This window comes from Malaclemys terrapin, chromosome 1, assembly GCF_027887155.1.
Source record: "Malaclemys terrapin pileata isolate rMalTer1 chromosome 1, rMalTer1.hap1, whole genome shotgun sequence".
Taxonomy (NCBI): domain Eukaryota; kingdom Metazoa; phylum Chordata; order Testudines; family Emydidae; genus Malaclemys; species Malaclemys terrapin.
In genome coordinates this window covers 28,317,173-28,340,374 of record NC_071505.1, presented here as the reverse complement: position 1 = coordinate 28,340,374, position 23,202 = coordinate 28,317,173, and the positions used below count along the sequence as shown (strand labels likewise).

The following is a 23,202-nucleotide window of genomic DNA, read 5'->3' as shown; positions in this document are numbered from 1 at the left end:
ATTGTTGGTTCATGCAGAGCCTGGTTAGCCAGAGCCTGCATGTTATTGCAGTTGGGTGTGTCCCTGCCCATGTGAATGCTGGTGGGAGTGTAGGACCAGGAGCTGTGTACAGCTTGTCACAGCAGCACAGTGTAAGAGGGAACCCAGGCTGGTGAGTCAGAGGGCTGTGGTACCCAAGTTCCAGGTTGCATCCCGGGGGGACTTGCCACACCATCCAAAAGTTTTTTTCAGTTAATCTAAATTCTGAGATTTTCCTCTTCATTATTTATAGATCTTTCACTGATGTCACTTGATATGTATGGAAGGCAGATCAGCTTTGGATCCATTTAGCAGATCTCACCAGCAGACTGTTACCCTAAGTTTATTTTTAACATATGACAAATGTGTAGAGTGAGCAAAACAAACAAACAAAAACCCAAAGACAACCATTCTGGAGCACGTGGGAGCACCTCTTAAATGGATCTCATTCTCTCAAGTATTGCAGGACTTCAACAATTGACTTCTTGTTAAATCATCCTCAGATTTGTCTCTTTTGCTGACAATATAAATGTTGAATGCTACTGACAGAAAAACTCAAAATTGTAAACTGTCTTTATTTCAATAAATAAACCTACATAATGCTATTGTAATGTCTCAGCAGTGGCACATACTTTATTAAAACTAAAGAATGACTCTCTTTTCTGCTGCCATATTTTAAGTGTCTCACATTACAAACATTTATTCCAAAATAAAACTTGGGGTTGGGGGAACCAGAACACCACCCCAATCAGGTCCAATCACTTACAAAATTATTACATATATGATTCAGACAATTAGAAAATATTTTTATATTTACCAGTAATTATATTGATACTTCCAGAGGTATGAAAGTCAACAAACTCCTAATTCATTATAATTTACCACTTACTGGCATGAATTTCTGTATAAACATATGCCATATGAAACGTGATTTTTGTTCAAAATCTTCATTACATTGGACTCAAATTTGTACCAGGTGCAGAATGTTACTACCTTGTTCTAATTTTCACTACCTTTTGCTTATGAAAAAAACAGTGCGTAGTGACAATCATGCTTGGGTGAACAAAAGACAAGATTGTTAAAACCTGGCTGAGAGAACCAGGTTTAATTTTTTTTTTTTTCCTGGTGTAATTCAGAAGAAAGACTGCTTCTTACTCGCACTGATTTTATCCTATTTCTATGTGACAGGGTGCTGGGTATGAACTGCTGAGCTAGTCCTCTGTCACGCCAGCTCCAATTACAGGAGTAGTCCTCTGTCACGCCAGCTCCAATTACAGGAGGTAGATTGGAGCTGGCTAGAGAAACCTGTGCCTAATTGGCAAAGGGGAAACAGCTGCCAGCCTAACTAGCCTGGGGCTGCATAAACACCTCAGAGGAAAAAAGCCAAGGGGACAGACGGAAAGGGGGAAGTCAGAGAGTGGAAGGAGAGTAGGAGTGGCTTGGTTGTAGAAATTGAGTCCTTAAGGCTGAAACCCCCAAGCTGTGTGTGGTGCGAGTGCATGCTGTAAATAAACTGCACCGGTGATTGCTAAGCCACAAGGTCTCTGAATGTTTTTTGGAGCAGAGCAGAGGTAGGAGCAAAGGGGGCCCTGCTATACCCGGTTACATTCTGTCATGTCATTATTATACACTATACAGGAACATATATTATTAGGAGTGTTGTTGTAGCAGTGTTGGTCCCAGGATATTAGCGAAACAAGGTGTATGAAATAATATATTGGACCAACTTCTGTTGGTGAAAGAGACAAGCTTTTGAGCTTACAGAGAGTTCTTCTGGTCATCTGTCCAGCAAATGAATATATTATCAATATATCTCAGGTATATCATTGATTTTGTAGTGGATTTGTCCAGAAATTCTTCTTTAAGGTAGTCATGAAAAGGTTGATGTATTGGGGAGCCATCCCAGTACTCATGGCTGTTCCCATGGTTTGGGTAAATTATTTGTTGTTGAATGTAAAATTGTTATGGGTGAGGATTAAATGGTTGAGTTTGGTGATGTGTTTGGGGTGGGTGAACACTTTTCACAAAATAATCACTCCGTAACTGACTTCTCTGTCCTCGTCCTCAAAGGAAACCTGCACAACACTTTCAAAAGACAAGCTTGGGAACTTAAATTCATAACTGATAGACACCAAAAATCATGTACAGTAACTCCTCGCTTAACGTTGTAGTTACGTTCCTGAAAAATGCGACTTTAAGCTAAATGCCATTAAGTAAATCCAATTTACCCATAAGAATTAAATGTAAATGGGGGGGGGGGGGGGGTAAGGTTCCAGGGAAATTTTTTTCACCAGACAAAAGACTAATATATAAATACACACATACATACATACACACACAGTATAAGTTTTAAACAAACAATTTAATACTGTACACAGCAATGACGATTGTGAAGCTTGGTTGAGGTGGTGAAGTCAGAGGGTGGGATATTTCCCAGGGAATGCCTTACTGCTAAATGATGAACTAGTACTCCGCTGAGCCCTCAAGGGTTAACACATTGTTGTTAATGTAGCCTCACACTCTACAAGGCAGCACAAATGGAGGGAGTGGAGACAGTATGGCAGACAGAGACAGAGAGACACACCCTGTGTGTGAGAGAGAGATGCGCATTGCCCCTTTAAGTATGCTGACCCCACTTTAAGTACATTGCCTTTTTAAGTAGATCAGCAAGTTGAGACAGCAGCTGCTGGGAGCAAGCTCCCTCTGTCCTGAGCCCTGTTGTGTCGCCCCCTGCTCTATGGAGATGGGGTAAGTGGGGGGGGGCAGGAGCAGGGGGACACCCTGACTTTAGCCCCCTTCCCCCCCTGCCCCAACACAGCAAGCAGGAAGCTCCCGGGAGCAGCTCCAAGGCAGAGGGCAGGAGCAGCACATGGCAGTGGGGGAAGGGACAGCTGAACCGCCAGCAATTGATAGCCTGCTGGGCGGCTGCCGCACAGGAACTTAGGGGAATGGGGAGCTGATAGGGAGGGCTGCTGGTCCACCCTGGTTCCAAGCCCCCACCAGCTAGCTCCAGTGGGCTGCTCTTTCTGCAAGCAGTGGACAAAGCAGGCAGCTGCCAAACAATGTTATAAGGGAGCATTGTGCAACTTTAAACGAGAATGTTCTCTAATTGATCAGCAACGTAACAAGAAAATAACGTTAACCGGGATGACTTTAAGTGAGGAGTTACTGTACTTAAGAAAGACACTGGATCTATGGCTCATTACAAAAATCTGCAACCTACTAACACCTCTTTTATCCTATGACTGTAGAGGTGATATCTACCCACTTCATCTTGAATGGTCTCTTGCAAGATGTGTTAACTCCTTAGCTGTTCCACTTTGTATTTAGCTGTAACACTCTGAGGAGTTGGTCTTGGTGAAGTCAATGGGAGAGTTTCGTAGCTAATCCATCTCCTTGAGAGGTGGTAGCTATGTCAATGGGAGAAACTCTCCTGCTGACATAGCGCAGTCTACACAGCGGGTTAGATTGATATAACTATGTTGCTCAGGGATGTGGATTTTTCACATGCGAACAATGTAGTTATATTGAGATAGGTCTGTAGAGTAGACCTGGCCTGAGTGCCTTTCCCAGTCTTGAAGAAGAGCTCTGTGTAAGCTCAAAATCTTACCTCTCACCAAGAGAAGTTGGTCCAATAAAAGATATCACCTTACCCACTTGATCTTAGGAACATATACTGTACATAGTGCATGTTGAACAAATCTTTTTAAATTTTGTGCCCCAAGTCTGCAAGGTACCTAAACACATGTATAACTTGAAGCAGAGAAGTGAAGTGCTATTTTGAAGTGAAGGGGACAAAACAAGCACATGCTTAATTTCAAGCACTGATTCAAGGTCCGATCTGAGTCCTGAGTTACCAAAACAATTCATTCTGGACTTATAGTATCACTTAACATTAAATAGACATATCTTCCACTTGAAAATTAATGGAGGTTTATTATATTATTTATTATATTAATTATATTATTGTATTAATATATTAATTTTCTTCCACTTGGCTAGGAAAATCTGGAACTCTAAGTTCAATGCCAGTTTAAGGGATTTCAGGCCTTCAGAGCAGCAAATGGGACACTGACCCTAAAGAGGGGCAGTTGTGTGAAGCCTTTCTCTTCTGTGATTTAGGGGCCCACATAATTAAAACCAAATATAAAAACTGAATCTTCACTTTAGATAAATACTAGCTGGCCTTCTCAGTTGAGCTTTTCTCAATTAAAGGAACAATTCTATATAATTCTGTTTAATACCCTTTGAGCCTGTTCCTGTGGCCCTTCTACTCACATGAGTAAGGGTAGCAGCATTGGGAGTGATCTTTGAAAGCACTTGGGTACTGCATATATAATTTATTTTCTCATAAGACACTTTGCTTACAGCATCACAATTCTGTGTATGGTAATGCGTTGCCATATATATATAAAAGCTATTTTCAAGTCATGAATGTTTCCTGAGTTGAAAATAATGTTAATATAAAAATATAATATGATCAGTTCAGAAATGTCCAGTAATGTTACACTGCATGAGATCTTCCAATGCACTGTGATTTTGACTAATAAATATAAGCGTGGGGAAACCTATCACTATCACAAAGTACCCACAACTATAAAATATAAAATGCAATATTCACATGATTAAAATACTTTAAAAGCTATTACACCCCGTAGTGGTCATTAAGGTAGTCCAGAACGGCTGAGGTGCTTGATAAAACATTAAAAACCCTTTTTTCCTGTTTTGAAGTTATCCGTTCCATCATGTACATTAAATGATGATGAAAGCACGTAAAAGGAGTCCCATGTTCAAGAGCAATGTCAACCCAGTCCTGGATGCACTTCAGAGGTGTCTCTTCATATCCTGCAAACATGGCTGGATTGGCTAAAAGCCCCCTAGCAACCATTACACCTTCAAATGGAAAATTTGAGAAGTGTTAATATGCAATTTAACTTTTAACTTTTTTATGTTTACCTGAGTTTTGTATAGCACCCATCACCACAGTATCTAATACTTGTGAAGAGCTAACTAGAGAGCAGTAGAAGCTGGAAAGCCAATATGGCAATTGCACCCTGGGAAACTCTGTTTAACAGTCCAAATCCAAGATTACCTGTGATATTTAGAGGTCCAGCCTACCCAGCTTAATAGCACTTCATGATAGAGGATTTGAAAGAAAACACAGCATATACAGAATGGGAACTTTTCTTTCTCAGTTCTTTCCCAGTTCCTCCAGTAATATTTTGTTTTTATTAGCTAAACATAGGATGATCCTGTTTTTTTGAGCAAAATTTACTACTGATTGACCCATAGCGAGGAAACAAATTCATCCCTTGTGTAACTCAAATGACTTAAAGAACACTTGCACTAGCTGGTGAGGCCTCGGCTGAAATAGTGCATCCAGTTCTGGGCACCACACTTTAGGAAAGCTGTGGACAAACTGAATAATTGAGAGAACAACAAAAATGATACAAGGTTTAGTAAACCTGGCCTATGAGGAAAGGAGAAAAAAACTGGGCACGTTTAGTCTTGAGAAATGCAGACTGAGGGGGGAACCTGGAAGACGGCAAATTTGTTAAGGGCTGTTATAAAGAGGACAGGGATCAATTGTTTTCTGTATCCACAGAAGAAGTAGTAATGGGCTTAATCTGCAGTAATGGAGATTTAGGTAAAACTTTCTAACTATAAAGGCAGTTAAGCACAGGAATAAGCTTCAAAGGGAGGTTGTAGAATCCCCATCATTGGAGGTTTATAAGAATAGGTGGGACAAACACCAATCAGGGATGGTCTATGTTTACTTGGTCCTGCCTCGGGGCTAGCGGCTGGACTTGATGACTTCTTGAGGTCCCTTCTAGCCCTACATTTCTATGACATAGACAGACTGACTGGGGAGTACAAGGAAACAATAAAGCTGAAACTGACTGTCCTGAATTTTGTCAAGTATCTGGCTGGACAGTACTCCTCCTTCCTCCCTTCACTTGCCACAGTCACAGATCCATCTCCCACATGCAAGAGCCAAAATGGCTGCCACTGAGGCACCCCTTGTAGCAGTGGTGGGCAACCTACGGCCCATCAGGGTAACCTGCTGGCAGGCCATGAAACAGTTTGTTTACATTGACTGGCTGCCTGCAGCTCCCAGTGGCCACGGTTCGCCGTTCCTGGCCAATGGGAGCTGCAGGAAGCGGCGCAGGCTGGCCGCCGCTTCGCACAGCTCCCACTGGCTGGGAACGGTGAACCGCGGCCACTGGGAGCTGCGGGCAGCCATGCCTGCAGATGGTCAATGTAAACAAACTGTCTTGCAGCTCGCCAGCGGATTAACCTGATGGGCTGCAGGTTGCCCACCACTGCCTTGTAGGAACAGAAGGAACTGTTATATGTCAAAAAGAACTCTCGAATAATGTCATTAATCATTCATATTAGGATGATGAGTGTCTGAGGGTTCTCTGTGTGTAGGGGTGGGATACAGTATTTAAATAAAGGGCTTTTTCAATTTGCCTTGGAGGTACTTATTCATAGTTATGCATAGTAGTACTCTAAAGCTTTGTAAGGATAAGGCCTTTTCCGGTAGCCATATTGTAAGGCCTTTGTCTGCAGCCATATTAGGAGAGCAGCAGCCATTAGTTAAGAAGCAGGAAGTCACATCCTCACATTCCATCTAAATTATATGAAAACAATGTAATATTTGGCTAAGGAGATCCTGTCCTAATAGCACCCACTATCACCAGATAAAGAAACAGATCTTAGGATGGTTAAAAAAACCCACCTTAGTTTGATGGCATTCTGTCTGGCAAGAAACCACTTATCGATAGTTGTGGTTGTGAAATCCTCATTTCTTTATTGTTTTGTCTTTATGGTCCCCACTTCTCTATTGTTTATCTGTAGGATCTCTGTCTGGTTCTTTGATTGTTTGTCTGTTGCATAATTAATTTTTGCTAGGTGTAAATTAATTAAGGTGGCAGAGTATGATTGGTTAAATAACTGTTTTACAATGTTAGGATTGGTTAGTAATATTTTAGTAAAATAATTAGTTAAGGTACAGCTAAGCAGGACTCAAGTTTTACTATATAAACTGTGGTCCAAAAGGAAGTTTTTTGGGAACCAACTCCAGGACACAGCCCCAAGATCACAGCTGACAGATCTCAACATCTGCCAATGACACCGTGCAGAAACTGGAGTCTCCCAGATGACCTGAGCTTGACTGGCCATCAAGAAAAGTTCCTCTCTCTTAATGGGAGTGGTAAGCACTGTATGTGTAGCATGTGCATTCTGTTTTGGTGATTGTTAATAAATAGAGGTTAAGTAGGCTATTACTGTATAATGCGCTTTTGCTGGTAAAAGACCCTGTAAACCTGCAAAAAATTAAGCCCTGAGTCAACAGGAAATGGGTGTTTGCTCTGAGTCCACAGGGAATGGGTGTTCACGTGGAGGAGGAGGAGGAAAGCCCGGAGCCTGGAGACATAGAGCCTGGAGCCCAAGGAGGGGTAAAGTTAGATGCCTTTTGCCTAGAGCCCTAGGAACTGGGAAAGGGTGGTGGGCCTAAATTAACTGGGTTACACCTGAGCCTTAGGAACAGGGTAAGGGTGAGTGCCCTAGAGTGTAAGGTTACGCCTGAGCCCTAGGAATGGACAAGGGTGGGTGCTCAAATTAAGAGGGTTACATCTTGAGCCCACAGAAGGGTAAAGGTGGGTGCCCCTAATGTCTGAGAGTAACAGAGAATTTTGTGCTGGTAACAGCTTTTAAGTGTGTCTGCTCATAAATCCTTAAGCTGTCAGAACCAACTAACTTCATATCTCAGTTCTCTCCTTGAAGAGTGCAAAACACTCAAATATAAGTTCAACTTACAGACAAATGTGTATTTTAAAAAGTCCATTTCCTAGCAAATTTACTGAAATAATACTCAAAGTATGCTGAGTTCTTACCATCTGTCCCCGTCATATGATGAATATTCTCGGCATCTTTTAAAGTTTTAACGTCTCCATTAGCTACAATAGGTATAGACAGATTTTGTTTAATTATTTTAATTGCATCATAGTGTACTGGCTGATGTCGTTCTTCTACATTTCTCCCATGAACTGTAATCCAGGAAACTCCAGTTGCTTCAGCTTTTCGACAGAGATCTACAGTTCTCTTTAGATCATCATGGATTCTAAAATTCCAAGGAATGTAATAATTATCCTCACCATCAAACAGTTATCTGAACTGCATGAAATCCCACCATAAGGCAGAATAAACAAAAATTGTACTAATGAAAAAAGAACATTATTGTTGGAAGATGAACTGATCTTTTATCATATAACACATTATTTTAATAAATTAATATCCCTTGATTTAGTATTATCCTGTTTAATCTTGTCACTAAAATTGAAAGGGTGTCCAAACTTTATAACAATTGCCAGAAACCCATAAGCCTTTTAAAAATATATAATTTTGCATAATTCTGTACCAATAATGAAATAACTCACATTTATATAGCACCTTTCTTTCTGAAAAATCTCAATCAACTTTAGATCTTTATTACATAAACTTTGCTGCACAGGAGTCATTGTCTCCACCACGGAAATGCAACATGGCAACACATCACAATATTTTAGAAGTCAATGAAGTGAAGGATATCTTTTTCCAACTGAAACTGGAGTGGGAATTTAGGTAGGCAGAATGACTCAAGTTGAAATTTGATAAGGAATGTAATCAAATCTTTAAGCAATCATGATTTGTCAGGATCTATTTTAATGCCTCATCTAAAAGACAGCTTCTCCAGCTGGACAATGCCATTAATACCATACTAGATCTAGTTCTAAACTGATAGGAGGAAGAATATCACTAACTTACCAACATCATTTCTTGTCTCCCCTATGTTCCTTTGAGAGCTCCCATCCAAGGGTAACTTTACCCAAGCTTCCTTAGGTTGGTTCAAAGCACTAGGTGATATGGTTGAATAAACAATACAAAAACTATTCAACTAGCTTGTGATCATTTTACTTCTCCTGAATTCTGAGTTTTTAAAAAATGCATGCCTTTTATGTTGTTTTGGATATCAGTGTGTTCTTGCAAACCAAAGCACACTTGACGATGTGTAGCACCAGAGAAACACTGATTGCAATTTTGTAGGATTACATGTCCCCAGATGTGTTTTGGATGAGAAAGAAAACAGATCCTGACCAGCTGGGGTTGTTAAAGATCTCAGGGTTGACCTACTAAAAAGCTGAGTGCGAGTCTCCACAGACCATGCTTACAGCACTTTTTCTATAAAGGTAATATTAACCCAACACATTTCCTGTTTTGCTTGATTAAATAATAAACATGCTTCATTGTCCTGAGACATAGTAGTGGTCTAAACTTACCTTATCTTAATCGATACTGAAAATCTGGGGTTCTCTACTTGATTTCTTACGTGTCTCACCATATCTTGAACCAGCTCTGGTTTATTTATTAAACAAGCACCATAACCTTCCGCCATTGCCCATCTTTAAGTTAAAGAGAACAACGTTTGTATTGTATATTTGCAATAAAAGATCAGTTTCAACATAATGCACTATTTCAGTTTCCTTCTCAACACATTTGGTGAATTATTTTGTCGACAGGGAGGAAGGCAGAGATAGTACTGGCTATGAGTGAAAGATATTCTTATGGTTAAGGCTCAGGTCTTGGGAGACGTAGCTTCAATTCCTGGTTCTGCCACAGGATTTCCTATGTGACTTTGGACAAGTTACTTAGTCTCTCTCCAATTCCGTTTCTAATCAGCTAAATTATAACATTTTTACCCATCCCCTTGCCCCCAAAAGGGCATCATAAGGAAAAATAAATTAACATTTCTGAGGCACTCAGATACAATGTGATGTGGGCCAATAAACAGTTAGATTTCTCTCAGGTTTCATCTTCTATATAGAGTCATGGGCTGTTTTCAAAGAGAAATTACTTTTATGAGGATAAAGAATGTACTGTTGGAAAAAGGCCCTTATTTGTATGTAAATAATGTCCCTCTTAGTCTAACTGTGAAAACCATACCTATGAGAATGGCAGATGTACCGTTTTCTCTAACCTAATTGCAGCTATTTATTAGTATTTAAATAATTTGTCCTTATAGGCACATTTTTAAATTAAAAACAAAAACCAAAACAAACAAATAAAAACCCCTAAACCAAAAACAGAACACAGATTTTCTTATGGTTTTGAAATTGAAAGCTTGGTCTCTTGGGTGGCCTGTGCATAGAAAATAGAACCATACAGCTTTGATCACATAAAACCTCTAAATTTGATATTTCAAAACAGCTGGGTTGGAAGATAGAAATGTATTAGTTTCTCTCTGTGTGTAAAATTATTAGGAGATAATTGTTATTTCAAACCATGAGAATCTAATTAGACCACTTGAGTAATTAAATACTTGCACTTAATTACAAGTTACCTTTGGTTGTGCTTCCCTACATTTTATAGTTGATGTTTTCACTTTGTAAAATGTGTTTTGACTAAAACACCGCCAATACCACTTAATAGGCCTAACTTGAACCACTTAATAAATATTTTAACGTTTTCAATTGTGCATGAATATTTTCAGTCTGAACTGGATCATGACATACAAGAACAAAATCTGGAAGATTTTAAGTGAGGAGCAGATCACTGATCTCATTGACAAACATTTATCACCTAATCAAAGATGCAAATAGTTCTTCTAAGCATTCACGGAACATTAAACAATCACATGACTTAATACAGAAGGAAGAGTTATTTCAAAGGATATTCTTTACTAGTAGAAGTCTCTCAGGCACCAGGACTTACCCCAACATTTTGAGAATAGCCACAAAGTTTCCCTCAATATACTTACCAAGTCACTTGCAATGAAGCTCTCATTCCCTGTCTGGGAAGTCAGTGTGCAGCATTTTTGATGTCATTGTTAATGAATCTTTCAACAATTGTCCACCAAAGGTTGCTAATTCCCTATTAAGTCAACTCTCAACATAGACACAAAGAATGGCACATTGGTAATATGCCTGGACTCTACTGTCTCACTGATGCAGCACGTGTCCTAAGACTGCTCTCTGAATGCTTTTTTGGGAAGACAAATCAGAATTTCTACATTTAAGGACTACCATTAATCTATCACTATTTCCTTTGGATTTGGAAAACTAGGAAGTGATTTTTTCATTTTCATACTGATTGAAACAATTAGGAACATTCTTTCAACTTCTTAAAGTTTTACCTCTGAGGACAGCCACAATTTAGGTCTATTCCATCTGCAAAAGGACAGACGATACGGGCAGCATCAGATAAAACCTGTGCTTCATTAGCAGCAAACTGAACAATCAGTGGGCGATCACCTAGTCAAAGAGAGAGCTCTTTAGAATATACCATAACAAGAACAATGCATACTACATACGAAACTTACCCTTACTAATTCTTCAAGTAAGTCAACATAATCAGGTCTTTAACATAATCAGTATAACAATAGAAGATTTAAAAAAAATGGTAAACAAGAATTCTAAATTTATGAATGTTTTGTTATTCCTGGATAAAGTCCATCCCTTGTATATCTTCCTTTCCTGCATAACTGAAAATAAATTTCTAATAGCAATAGTATTTTCAATGTGTGTTGCCACAAGAAAATAATTTTTAGCAGAAACATTTATTTCTAAATTAGAATCCCACTCTTTTTACAGAATAAAAATAGTCTCCAATGACAGAAAGAGAGACAAGTATTTTTTTTTTAAAAGATCTATGCAGACTTCATTTCTTATATTGCCTTAAACTTGGATGTTCTGACACACAAAATATAAGAAAACATTAGGAAGTGTTCAGAATAGGGTTCTTATAATGGTGACATTTTAATAACCAATTAAGAAGTAAAGACATTCAGGGTTAATTTTTAAATATATTTTTAAAGTAAGAAAATCAGAAGGTTATAGTTCATAAAACCTAAAATGTCAGCAAGTCTAGAAATAATAAAGGTTCTAGCACCAACCTTAATTATATTCCTTTATCCATATCTGATTTTTTTAAACACATGCCACAAAAGCACCACAAGACCAAAGAAAACTCTAAATATGGGATTATAAACTGCAAACCTAATCCTCTAATTAATGGCTGGAGACCAAACTCTCCACTGCCTTCATGGTACAAACCACAGACCATATCTCACAGACGGATACTCCTGGAGGAATTCTGCACTACTGCATGTGCATAATTAATGAGCCATGCATAGTTTTAATTTTTTTGCACAAAAAAGAACTTCTGCTGAAATGTTGCTGCAGTTTCACCTTTTGCCCACCGAGGACGCTGTGATGCAAGAACAGCAGCAGCTCCCAGCAGCAAATAACTTCTGCAGTTCTGCCTTTTGCCCACCAGATGGCGCTGTGGCGATAGAACACAGCAGCAGCTCCTGGCCAGCGAGGGAAGAGAAAGAACCTGCAGATTTTTTCGCAGCGGGCCAGGTCAGGAGACAGGGACTATGGGTGACAGACAGCATGGGTTGCTGGGGAGGAGGGCATCACACAGGGGCTCATAAGGGCTAGTGGAGGAGAAGAGACTGGGGCAGGGGCTGAATGTCCAGCCCCCTGCCTTCACTAGCAGGACCAAGTACTGATTTTGCCCCGATCCCTAAGTGGCCCCCCTCAAGGATTGAACCTGGGTTTAGTAGGCCAATGCTCAAACCACTGAGCTATCCCTCCCTGTATAATTGTCAATTACTTCAATGGAACTGTAATAAAAATTTACACCAGCTGAGTTCTGCTCCTTAATTTTACAAAGGCATCAGAGGACATCTGAAACCTCCAAAAAAGTTGGCAGGTTCAGATAACCAGAAGAATCAGTCACGTAAAGCTAAGCGCTGAAGGTCCCAAAGAATTTTTAAAACCACAAAAAAATGAAGCCTTGAATATAAGGTCCTGTGGAACTTCTAAGCCTTGAACTACAAAAATCTTTGCTATTGTACTTATAAGCCCAGAAATACTAAGGGCAGGTCTACACTAGTACAGGGATTGACGCTCTGAGATTGATCCACCGGCGGTCAATTTAGCAGGACTAGTAAAGATCCGCCAAATCGACTGCAGATCGCTCTCCAGTCGATCCCTGTACTCTACCCCCGACGAGAAGAGTAAGGTAAGTCGACCGAAGGTAAGTCGACTCCAGCTACATTATTCACGTAGCTGGAGTTGCATAGCGTAGGTCGATTTACCGTGGTAGTGTAGACATAGTGTCAGGTCTGATGCTCTTTATGTCTGCAAAGCTTAGTACCTCAGCAGCAGTGGTGCTAAAGGCTGGTCTACACTGGGCACTTACATCAGCATAGCTACTTCTCTAGGGGTGTCAAAAATCCATACCCTGAGAGATGTAGCTATTCTGATCTGTTGACAGTGCCAGGTCTACAGAAGAATTCTTCTGTCTATCTAGCTACTGCCTCTCAAGGCGGGGGATTACCTACGCTGATGGAAGAACCCCTCCTATCAGCATAGGTAGTGTCTACACTGATGTGCTACAGTGGCGCAGTTGCAGTGCTGCAGCTGTGAAGCTGTAGCATTTCAAGTATTGACAAGTCCTGTGAACCCTGGAGGAATATAATCAACCTTCAGTTAACAACCGGAAAACAGAAGGTCAACTAGATTAACAGAATTTAAGGCCAGAAGGGATTGTCATGATCATCTAGTCTGATCTCCTGCATATTGCAGGCCATAGCACCTCACCCCTCTACTCATGTAATAGACCCCTAACCTTTGGTTGAGTTACTAAAGTGCTCAAATCATGATTTCAAGACTTCAAGTTACAGAGACTCTACTAAGATCAATTATTGCATAAAATCCTCTGACAAAGCAAGAACATATAAAATAAATACCTTTGCTTGTTGTGAATTCACTGTCTCTAGCTTTCACAGATCTGACAAAATCAGCAGCAATTATCATTGGTGTATAACACAAATCACAGTTGTATTTCCTGACCAAAGTTCTGAAAGCCAACCTGTAAGTATATGGACATTTAAATTGAAACAAACAAACCCAAAACATACATTGGTTTCCTAAATAAACTATTTTAAAATTAAATTATCTAAGTGCTTTTAGCCATACAGCACCTAATACAGTGGGGTGTCTAGGTATTACCACAGTATAAACAAATAAACATGCATGTTTGAAGCATGTTTTCCAAACTGTTAAAAAAAGTAACCAGACTTATTCTTATACTTAACATATATTTACATGGAGAATCCATTGAAAGTGTATAGTTAAACATGATGTGTTACTTACTTTGAATATCGGACCATAGGGGCACATATTTTTACAAAGTGCCCAGAATGAAACAAATCTACTGGATCCTTTCGTTGACATTGTGTGGTTTCTATGGCGTCACTAATCATTTATGATTTTCAATACTATTTAAAATCTGGAAAAAGAAAACAATTTTTAAAACAGGAATCTTACTACTTATTCCCAGTTCTCATAACATACAGCAATGGATAACTGTTCAAAGTTAGTTAACAAAAAGGTTAATAGAATTTACACTAACTTCACAAGGAAGATGGGGGTGGTTAGGTTGGGAAGGCGTGGGAAAGGCTGGTTCCACCGCCAAGGTCTGGGGCTATGTCCTGGTGAGAAGTTAGTGTCCTGCTGTCCTCAGTTTATGGATTACATTATTTCTGTTTTAAGTATATTCTTAGTATGTGTCTTATATTTAACATTCTGCAACAGAAAGCAATACACCTACAAATATATTTTTGTTACATTTGTGCAACCCATGACTAACACAGAAATGGGTACTTGACTCTCAGCTAACTGAATCTCCTAGAAATACAATAGAAAATATGCTCAGAAAAATTAGTTTATGCCACGGAGCTTGAGAAAGGAAGAGATATAACTTAGAGAATTTTTTCATTTCAAGGTCCCACAAACAAAGACGAGGTTTTCATCTGGGGAGGCCAAAAGACCAAAAACATCAAGACACTTGATCACAGCCTTGGATAGACCATGAGACTACCTACACTTGACCAGAGCTCTACTATACAGAGGATTTACCAATTTTAGCTCTAATTGCTGTCGTGAAAAATCCAATGCCCATGAATACGACAGAAGTATACAAGATATCGTCAGTGACAGAAGGAAAAGACAGGGAATGGGGGTAGAGACAGGAACAACGGGAAGAAGACAGTGGGGAGGGAAAAGGTAGAGCAATAAGAGGGCGCAGGGAACGATGCTGAGCTATGCCAGGGTGCTCCTCTCCCCAGTACCTAATACTGCTCCCCACTGTCCTGTCCCCATCCCATCCCATCCCTCCCCTCCCCCCTTGTGCCCGCTCCCGTTCCCGCCTCTCGTAGCATCAATCACCACTTCACCCTTGGCGGGAGGCAGGCGGAACATGCCAGGCCAGCACGACCTTTCCCCTCTGACCCTTCACCCCCCCAGGACCGCCCCTGCCAACAGACACCGCGGAGGCGCGGAATTCTGGCGTGGCCACTAGCCGGTCGCTTTTGGATGACGTACGGGTCTCCGGGAGCTGCCAGCATGGAAGGGGCCGCGGCGGGAAGCGGCGGTGGTACCCCTGCCCTGGGACTGGCTCTCGGGGAGCTGCTGGGGGACGGTGAGGAGGGGCTGGCGCGGGGTCCGTGGGGGGAGCAGGCGGTGCGGGGTAATGGTGAAGTTGGGGGCGGCGGGACACGAGTGGGGGGTGCTGGAGCGGGGGGACCTGGGCAGCGGAGGGCTGAGGTGAAGTGAGGGCGCCGGGCAGTCGGGCTCTGCTGGGGGTATACAGGGCTTTGGGCAGCACAGGGGCCCTGCAGGGGACTGGCACCAGGCTAGTGGTGCGGGCTGTGTTGGGTTTGCCAGCCGGACTAGGGACCGAAGGCTGCGAGGCGGAAGAGCTGGAGGCTGCGGAGGAGTTTGCTCTGGTGGCAGGGGATCCCTGTCGCACCTGTCTCTGCTTGCGTGGCTGTCTTGCTGCTCCTGCAGGTCCCCATGCACCAAGCTCACTGTCTGTCCTGCTGGCTGGAAAGAGGGGGTAACTGCGCTTGCTGGGAGTTTTTCTAGTCCCTGTGCTTCAGGTTTATTGTGGCATTAAATGGAGTTGTTAGGAATGTGTTGTTGCTAGTGGCCCTTACACACAAGAGATCCTGCTGTATATATTTTGGGGGGGCAGCAGGGGGCTCCTTCTGACTCAATGTTTTGTTAGTCTCTGTATGCAAGGCTTGCTTGCTCAGGAATTCCAGGTTCCTAGCCTGTCCTCTGATTACATCTTCCTCTCTCTAAGAAGGGAGAACTCTGTATTTAAATTGTGCTGATGGTAGTGTCATCTTGTTATGTGGATTGATTGCATGTTGGAATTGCAGTCTCCTCTTTAAAAAGCAAAATCCTATTATGAGAGTTGTCTGTATGCCTCCTGTTCAATTTTTATCATCATGGCTAGAATAAACTAAAAGAGTTAGGAGATGTAATAAATCATTGTAATCATTGTTTAGTTCTGACGTGGATCACAAATGAAATTCTTTTGGTGGTTTTAATTTAGTTCCATATAAATTAATCCGTTTACAAGATTGTGATATGATTTGATGGAGTCAGTTGCAATTGTCAGTTTTCTATTTGAGATTCTCAGTAGTTTTACTCTGGATAAAACTTCATCTTATTTAGCTTACAAAATTCTGAAGAGGAAATGGGAAGTATAGTTTTAGTGTAATGCATTCCTGAAAAGGTGGCTTTATCCAGTTTTGGATTTAGGCAACAGGACGTCGGCAATAAAAATGATGTGATCAAGCATGACTCCTTTAAATTCGATACTTTTGCTAATGGTTGCTCCTTAAATCAATGTCCAGTTATATTATAGAAACCAGACCACACCTGCTAATAGCATGGGGTGTAGGTCTAGTGTACCTGCAGTTCTTTACATCCTTAAATACGTATGTAACTTTTGTGGTATGAAAAATAAACAGCTTAAAATATATTTTTCAGAATGTTACGCTGATTTTTTAAGAGAAGACTTTGATGTAAAGACTTATACTTCTCAATCTATTCATCAAGCTGTGATAGCTGAACAGTTAGCAAAACTTGCTCAAGGAATCAGTCAACTGGATAAAGAGCTTCACTTACAAGTAAGTGCCAGGTATGTCATTTGTTTCAGGGCAATCGTGTACAAATATAGTTTAAAACAGGGGTCTCAAACTCAAATGACCACGAGGGCCACATGAGGACTAGTGCATTGACCCGAGGGCCGTATCACTGACACCCACCCCTTGCTGCCCCCGGCCCCGCCCCCACTCCACCCCTTTCATGAGGCCCCGCCCCTGCCCCACCTCTTCCCTGCCCCCATTCCAACCCCTTCCCCGAAGTCCTCACCCCAACTCTGCCCCCAGGCGGTGCAGGAGGGGTGCGGGGTGTGATGGGGGCTCAGGGCAGGGAGTTGAGGTGCAGGAGGTGTGCAGCAGGGGGCTCAGGGCAGGGAATTGGGGTGTGGAGTGCAGCAGGGAGTTGGGGTGGGGGAGGGTGTGGGATGTGGCAGGGGCTCCAGACAGGGTGTTAGGGTGCAGGAGGGGAGCGGGGTGTGATGGGGGCTAAGGGCAGGGAATTGGGGTGTGGGGTGCAGGAGAGAGGTGCAGCAGGGGGTTGGGGTGCAGGGTGTGGTAGGGGGCTCAGGACAGGGAGTTGGGGTGTGGGAGGGTGTGGGATGTGGCAGGGGGCTCCGGACAGGGGGTTGGGGTGCGGGCTCCGGCGTGGCGCTGCTTACCTAGAGCGACTCCAGGGTGGCAGCACCTCACTGAAGAGAGAGGCTCAGGACTAGGGCGGAAGGGCAGCCTGCCCTGGCCCTAGTGAAGAGGGACACTAGGACCTGCCGGAAGCCGGCAGCCTGCAGAGCAGAGCGGGTTCAAGGTGTGCTGCAGGCTCCTGAGTCACCATGTGCTGCAGGCTCCAGACTCGGGGCAATGAGGAGGCAGCAAGTGGGTGCCGGGAGACACTCCGGGGAGGGTGTGTGGGGGTGGCAAGTGCCCCGAACATTGGGGAGCAGCGCACGGGGAGCTTAACAGGCACAGAAAATAACTCGGGGGGGCAGGGGTGAGGGGAGTTTGGTGGCCACAGGAAGTAACGGGTGGGGGTATGGGGAGCTCCATGGGCTGCAGGGAAGAGCTGCAGAACACAGGCCGCGTGTTTGAGACCCCTGGTTTAAAAGTTCAGTATTTCAGTCTTGCATGCTCCTAAAGTTTCCCCACATTCTCAGTAACTAGTGACTAAGGGTATGCCTACATATCCCACAGCAGCGAGCCTCCCAGCCCAGGTCCATAGACTTGGGCTTGCACTAGTGCTCTAAAAATAGCTGTGTACGCAGCATTTGAAATTGCCTCCCTAGTCTTCAGAGTCTGAGGTGCAATTTCAAAGCAGTGTCTACAGCTGTTTTTAGAGCGCTAGCATGAGCCTGAGTCTGTTAACCTGGGCTAGGAGGCTCATTTCCACGGGCTACCTAGTCATACCTAGTGTGTGTCTTTCAAGAAAGTTAACCACAGTGCTTGTTCGATGCACTACCTCCTCTCTTCTGCTTTCTGACATTTTCATTGGGAACCAGTTTTTAAAAAGTTACCTGTTATAAACATAAGACAAATCTAAATTTACATTATTGAGTGATCAGGTAACTGATACAGTGATTATTTGGTACTTTCAGATAGCTTCTGAGCTTCTTGAAGTGGGGATCATGTGTAAAATAACTACACAGAGAGACTGTGTACTAATGGATGATATGAAATATTCAATAATTGTTGCAGTTAGCAAACAATGTAATAAATAGAAAGCTAAAATTATAAATGTAAGGGGTGTAGTTCTTTGTTTGCATAACCAGTGCCATTCCCAACACTAGTGCATCTATGTCTAGGGCCCTATTAAATTCATGGTCTGTTTTGGTCAGTTTCGCAGTCAGAGGATTTTTAAAATAGTCAATTTCACGGTTTCAGATGTTTACATCTGAAATTTCACAGTGTTATAACTGTTGGGGTCCCTACCCAAAAAGAGGTTGTGGGGGATCGCAGGATTTGCCACTCTTTCTTCTGTGCTGCTGCTGCTGCTGGTGGGGGCGCTGCCTTCAGAGCAGGGTAGCACCCTTGGCTGGATGTCACCAGTCCTGCCCCTCCCCTACAATTTGCCAGATATCGAGGGGGAGGAGAGATCAGGTTATACAGTTTGTGATGCATTTTTTATGGCCATGAATTTGGCAGGGCCCTATGTATATCTATCAGGTGTAGAATACACCTGTAAATCTGGGATTTTCCTCATAGGAATCGCTTATGCTCTAATAAATTTGTTAGTCTCTAAGGTGCCACAAGTACTCCTGTTCTTCTTTTTGTGCATATCTAAGAGGATGATTGTCCTAAATGTAGAATTAACTGGAAATACTTTACAGGGTGTGGTGACACTGGGCTAGTTAGAAGCTTCTCTCTTCTAGAGACTTGTGTAAATGATTTGTTCATGTCCCAACTGTATAAGAAATTTGAATTTTTCTCAATTTATCCCTTGTAAATGTTTTTCCACATATCATATTTTGACACAACTGGCATTCTGGGTTTAGAAAAATCCAGGATTTAATTAAATATGTGAAGAAGGCAAGGACTAAGTTTAATCACTGGATGGTGGGTAAATTTAAACATCATCTGCTGTAATCTGCCTGGCTAGGCCAGATGCTGAACATTAATTCAGAAAAAAATAAGTGAATAAATAAAAAGTTTATATTAATAAAATGTTTGTGTCCTTAAAACATAAACTATATCAGTTTGGTGCTGACTGTGAAGAGTCTCATCTGATTTAAAATTTATTATGGACACAAATGAGTTTACAAGGTAGAGGGGTTTGTCTGTAAAGCAGGTGGGGAAAAAATAGAGAGGTTTCTTATCACTCAGGGATTCTTCCTACCCTAAGAATTACTTTTCTCTTCTAAGCCCACTCATGGATATATGCTTAAAGAAAATCTGAGTTTGTATTTTTGGAATTAGCCTTGCAAATAATGATTGATGGTCTCATTTTTCAGGTGGTTGCAAGACATGAGGACTTATTGGCACAGGCAACTGGGATTGGATCTCTGGAAGGTATAAATTCATTTTATGCTGGTTAATTTTTAGTATAATGGAGACACTGTTAATAGCTTCATAGTTAAGGTGGCATCAGACTGTTGAGTAGTAATGTTACTCGACAGAGGTCTTACTTTATTAACGCATGGCAGTTTTCTTTAATGTCAGCAGATGGAGCTGTAAGGAGAGTATTTTGTTAATACGTTTTTAATGTAATTACACTATAGAAAGATTTGTTAATGGAAGGAATGTTCTAAGCAACTTAAATAATGCAATCAAGTTTCTGTAAGTATCTTGAAAACTCACATTGTTCTAAAAATTCCATACAGTAGCCTCCAGTCTATCAACTAACACACCATACAGCGACATGTTCCACCATTCACAAAGTTAGTATTCATGACAACATGTTTCTAATGTCATTTAATCTACAAATAAAACTCAAAGTAGTTATTTTGTGGTCTTAATTGCATCACTTCCTTTTTGTTGTAAGAAGCTGCCAAATTAAATTCAGAAGTTTGACTCCACTGATTGGGGTCTGGTATAATACCAATTGCTGACCCAAAAGTCCTAATTTGGGAACTATCATGTCTGCATGAAAAACTGGTCATTATGTGGTTTTTCAAAATAGATATAAGGTTTCAGACTCTCACTTACTTTAAGATTACATTTTGGGTCCCATTAGCCCAGGGGTTCTCAAACTGGGGTCAGGATATTACATGGGGGTCACGAGCTGTCAGCCTCCACCCCAAACCCTGCTTTACCTTCAGTATTTATAATGGTGTTAAATATAAAAATATGTATTTAATTTAGAAGGGGGGGTTGCATTCAGAGGTTTCCTATATAAAAGGGGTCAGCAACACAAAAGTTGGAGAACCACTGCATTAGCCCTTACAGTCTTGCTAATTTCTTCCTAACAGTCTTGCTTGGTGGCATTTGCAGATTTTATGAGCATACTCTCCATTCCCTTATCCAAGACATGTAATGCAAATATTGAATGGTACTGATCCCTGTAGGACCCCACTAGATATGACCTCCCAGTTTGACAGCAAACCATTGATAGCTACTCTCTCAGTACAGGCTTTCAACCAGTTCAGCAATTATAGACTTGGTTAAAGTTGATGAATGTGCTAACCGGATGTCAGGGGATGTGTGTCCCCCATTTTCCTCTTCTGGTTTTCTAATTTTCAGCAAAATCAAAAGGGCTCTGGCCTCTGATGCCTAGAACGTTCCTTGAAATTTTGGAATTAAACTGATGTGGTTTTCAAAAGTTACTGTGTTACAGCCAGCCAGACAAGCAGAGAAATGTCTCTGCCAAAAAAGAAGAAAAATGAGTTGTCAGACTTATGTATCAAAATTGCTAAACACTTCTCCTGAGCTCAGCAGTGTCAACCCTTAAAATGCTAGTGTTTTCTAAATTGCCAGGGAAATGAATGCTTAGGAAGATGGTTTGTACTCCACATTCAAATGATTGAAGTGGGCAAGTGTTGATAGTCTGATTAATGGACTGATAAACATCCCCCAGTCACATTCCTCACCTAAAAAGAAGAACAGGAGTACTTGTGGCACCTTAGAGACTAACAAATTTATTAGAGCATAAGCTTTCGTGGACTACAGCCCACTTCTTGTGGATACAGACTAACACGGCTGCTACTCTAAATTCCTCACCTAGTAGCAGTTTGTCCCCAGTTGAACTTAAATGCCCTAAAACCACGCTTGGTTTTGAAGGCACTCTACTCTTATTGGGAAGTCTTAACAATAGAACTTGCTTGGAGACTTCGCTCTATGATGGCAAAGTTCTTTAAACATTAATTCAGCCTTGAACCACCCCTATTCAGTATATATAATAAGTTACCCACATTTTGAAACTCATGAAAATAAAGTACGAAGAGGTTAAATGGCTTGTTCGAGTCGTACAGTGTGTCTGTTTCAAAACTGGCATCAGAGTTTGGGTTGCCCAACTCCAGTCCTGTGCTCTAACCCCTGGTTCATGCTGCCTTCTTTTGAATTCAATGTCTATCTTACAAACTATAACCAGTAATTGCAATTGCATCCTTCTTTATAGTACTATATGCTGCTCTCTTTGACTCTGTTGCTGGAATTGTGTTCATAAAGATTGTTCTAATTTATTCCCCCTCCCCACCCGCTCATTTAGTGAGAAACTGTGCATTAGTTCTTGCATGTCAGTATTCCCAAAGCTGCACATCCTCCTGCTCCCTGGGCACTGAATTCGTACCCACTTGGGTGTCTAACCTGAGTGGTCATGTGTGTAGGCGTGCCTTAGGTATAGATTCATAGGATGTAGATATTAAGACACCAAAATGGGGCCAGATACTTGGGTAATGGGAGTGGAGAACAAATTCTGATTTTACATTTTTTTTAAAGGTACGAACCTTAAAGTCCCAAAGTTAAGGTTTTACTTTTTTTAACATTTTACCTCCTCCCCCTCCCTGCCAATGAAATAAAAATTTTATCAGTCAACCCACCTGAAATTTAAGTTTTCTCCTTCATCTACATAGAGACCTTTTTTTAAAAAAAGCTGGGGCTTTTTGGTCTTTGTCGGGGTTGGGATTATACAGCATATTTGAGGGATGTTAGTAAAGTACTTTAATTTTAAACAGTTAAAAAAATCTTTGTCAGTCTGGAAAGTGGCTTGGCCTAGGGACTTCAAATTTGTTTAATTTTAATTGGCCTTAATGAGAACTGTTGCTTGTGGTTATTCTTAATTACTCAATCTAGATTTCATTATAGAATTAAAATCTTTAACAATATAATCTCTCTCCATGAATTGCAATAGCTGCTTTGGATCACATGAAGAAAGCCTAGCCTGAAAGATACCCTGGGGATATCCTAATAAGCTCTGGTATAGGTGAAAGGCACTGCATAGAGGCACTATAGACTAGTGGACTCAGCAGAGGGCAAAAAGCCAGAAGCTTCTAAATTCTATTTTCAGCACTTCTACCCTGTATAGCCTTAATAATTAAGGCTTGTGGTTTTTGTCCACTGATTTTGCAGAGCGGTGCAAAAATTAGTTATGCCTAATGGTCTCCCTGTAAGATAGGGAAGTAACTCATTGTCCACAAAAGTTGAATGATTTGTCCAAGGCATTACAGCAAGTCTGTATCAGAGTAGAATCTTGACTGTCATTCCCTATACTCTAGTCTGGATCACATTACATCCCATGGAAATTCATTTAGGCAAGA

The 23,202-nt window shown here is 41.4% G+C and overlaps 2 protein-coding genes across 6 annotated transcripts in view; one reads left to right on the top strand and one right to left on the bottom strand.

Annotated features, from left to right (window-relative positions):
- Positions 1-573: 573 nt before the first annotated feature.
- DUS4L (dihydrouridine synthase 4 like) lies at positions 574-15,352 on the bottom strand. Of its 5 annotated transcripts, none has more exons than XM_054018659.1 (8): positions 15,305-15,335; positions 14,482-14,654; positions 14,223-14,358; positions 13,817-13,938; positions 11,192-11,309; positions 9,339-9,461; positions 7,917-8,143; positions 574-4,911 (listed from the first exon to the last, which is right to left on the bottom strand). In XM_054018659.1, exons 3-8 carry the CDS (start codon positions 14,330-14,332, stop codon positions 4,664-4,666), a joined length of 948 nt encoding a protein of 315 aa, XP_053874634.1. In that variant the 5' UTR covers positions 14,333-14,358; positions 14,482-14,654; positions 15,305-15,335; the 3' UTR covers positions 574-4,663. The 5 variants fall into 5 exon arrangements, 4 of the variants coding, with proteins under 4 accessions (XP_053874634.1, XP_053874627.1, XP_053874642.1 ...); XM_054018652.1 differs by having other exon boundaries at positions 15,297-15,325; XR_008443862.1 differs by lacking the exon at positions 15,305-15,335 and adding an exon at positions 6,761-6,908 and having other exon boundaries at positions 4,827-4,911; positions 14,482-15,205.
- Positions 15,353-15,440: 88 nt separating this feature from the next.
- COG5 (component of oligomeric golgi complex 5) overlaps positions 15,441-23,202 on the top strand; it is a 329,906-nt gene continuing 322,144 nt past the window's right edge. Inside the window, exons 1-3 of the mRNA XM_054018595.1 lie at positions 15,441-15,549; positions 16,911-17,050; positions 19,963-20,020. Coding sequence (XP_053874570.1) covers positions 15,444-15,549; positions 16,911-17,050; positions 19,963-20,020 — 304 coding nt within the window. The 5' untranslated portion in view covers positions 15,441-15,443. The remainder of the gene's footprint in view (positions 15,550-16,910; positions 17,051-19,962; positions 20,021-23,202) is intronic.

Bases quoted from the DNA above. Each gene is read 5' to 3' on its own strand.
- DUS4L (XM_054018667.1), bottom strand. From the start codon at position 14,332: ATGATTAGTGACGCCATAGAAACCACACAATGTCAACGAAAGGATCCA. The intron at 13,939-14,222 runs GTAAGTAACACA...ATATACTTACAG, and splicing joins CCTATGGTCCGATATTCAAA to GTTGGCTTTCAGAACTTTGG. The intron at 11,310-13,816 runs GTATTTATTTTA...CTCTTTGACTAG, and splicing joins TGAATTCACAACAAGCAAAG to GTGATCGCCCACTGATTGTT.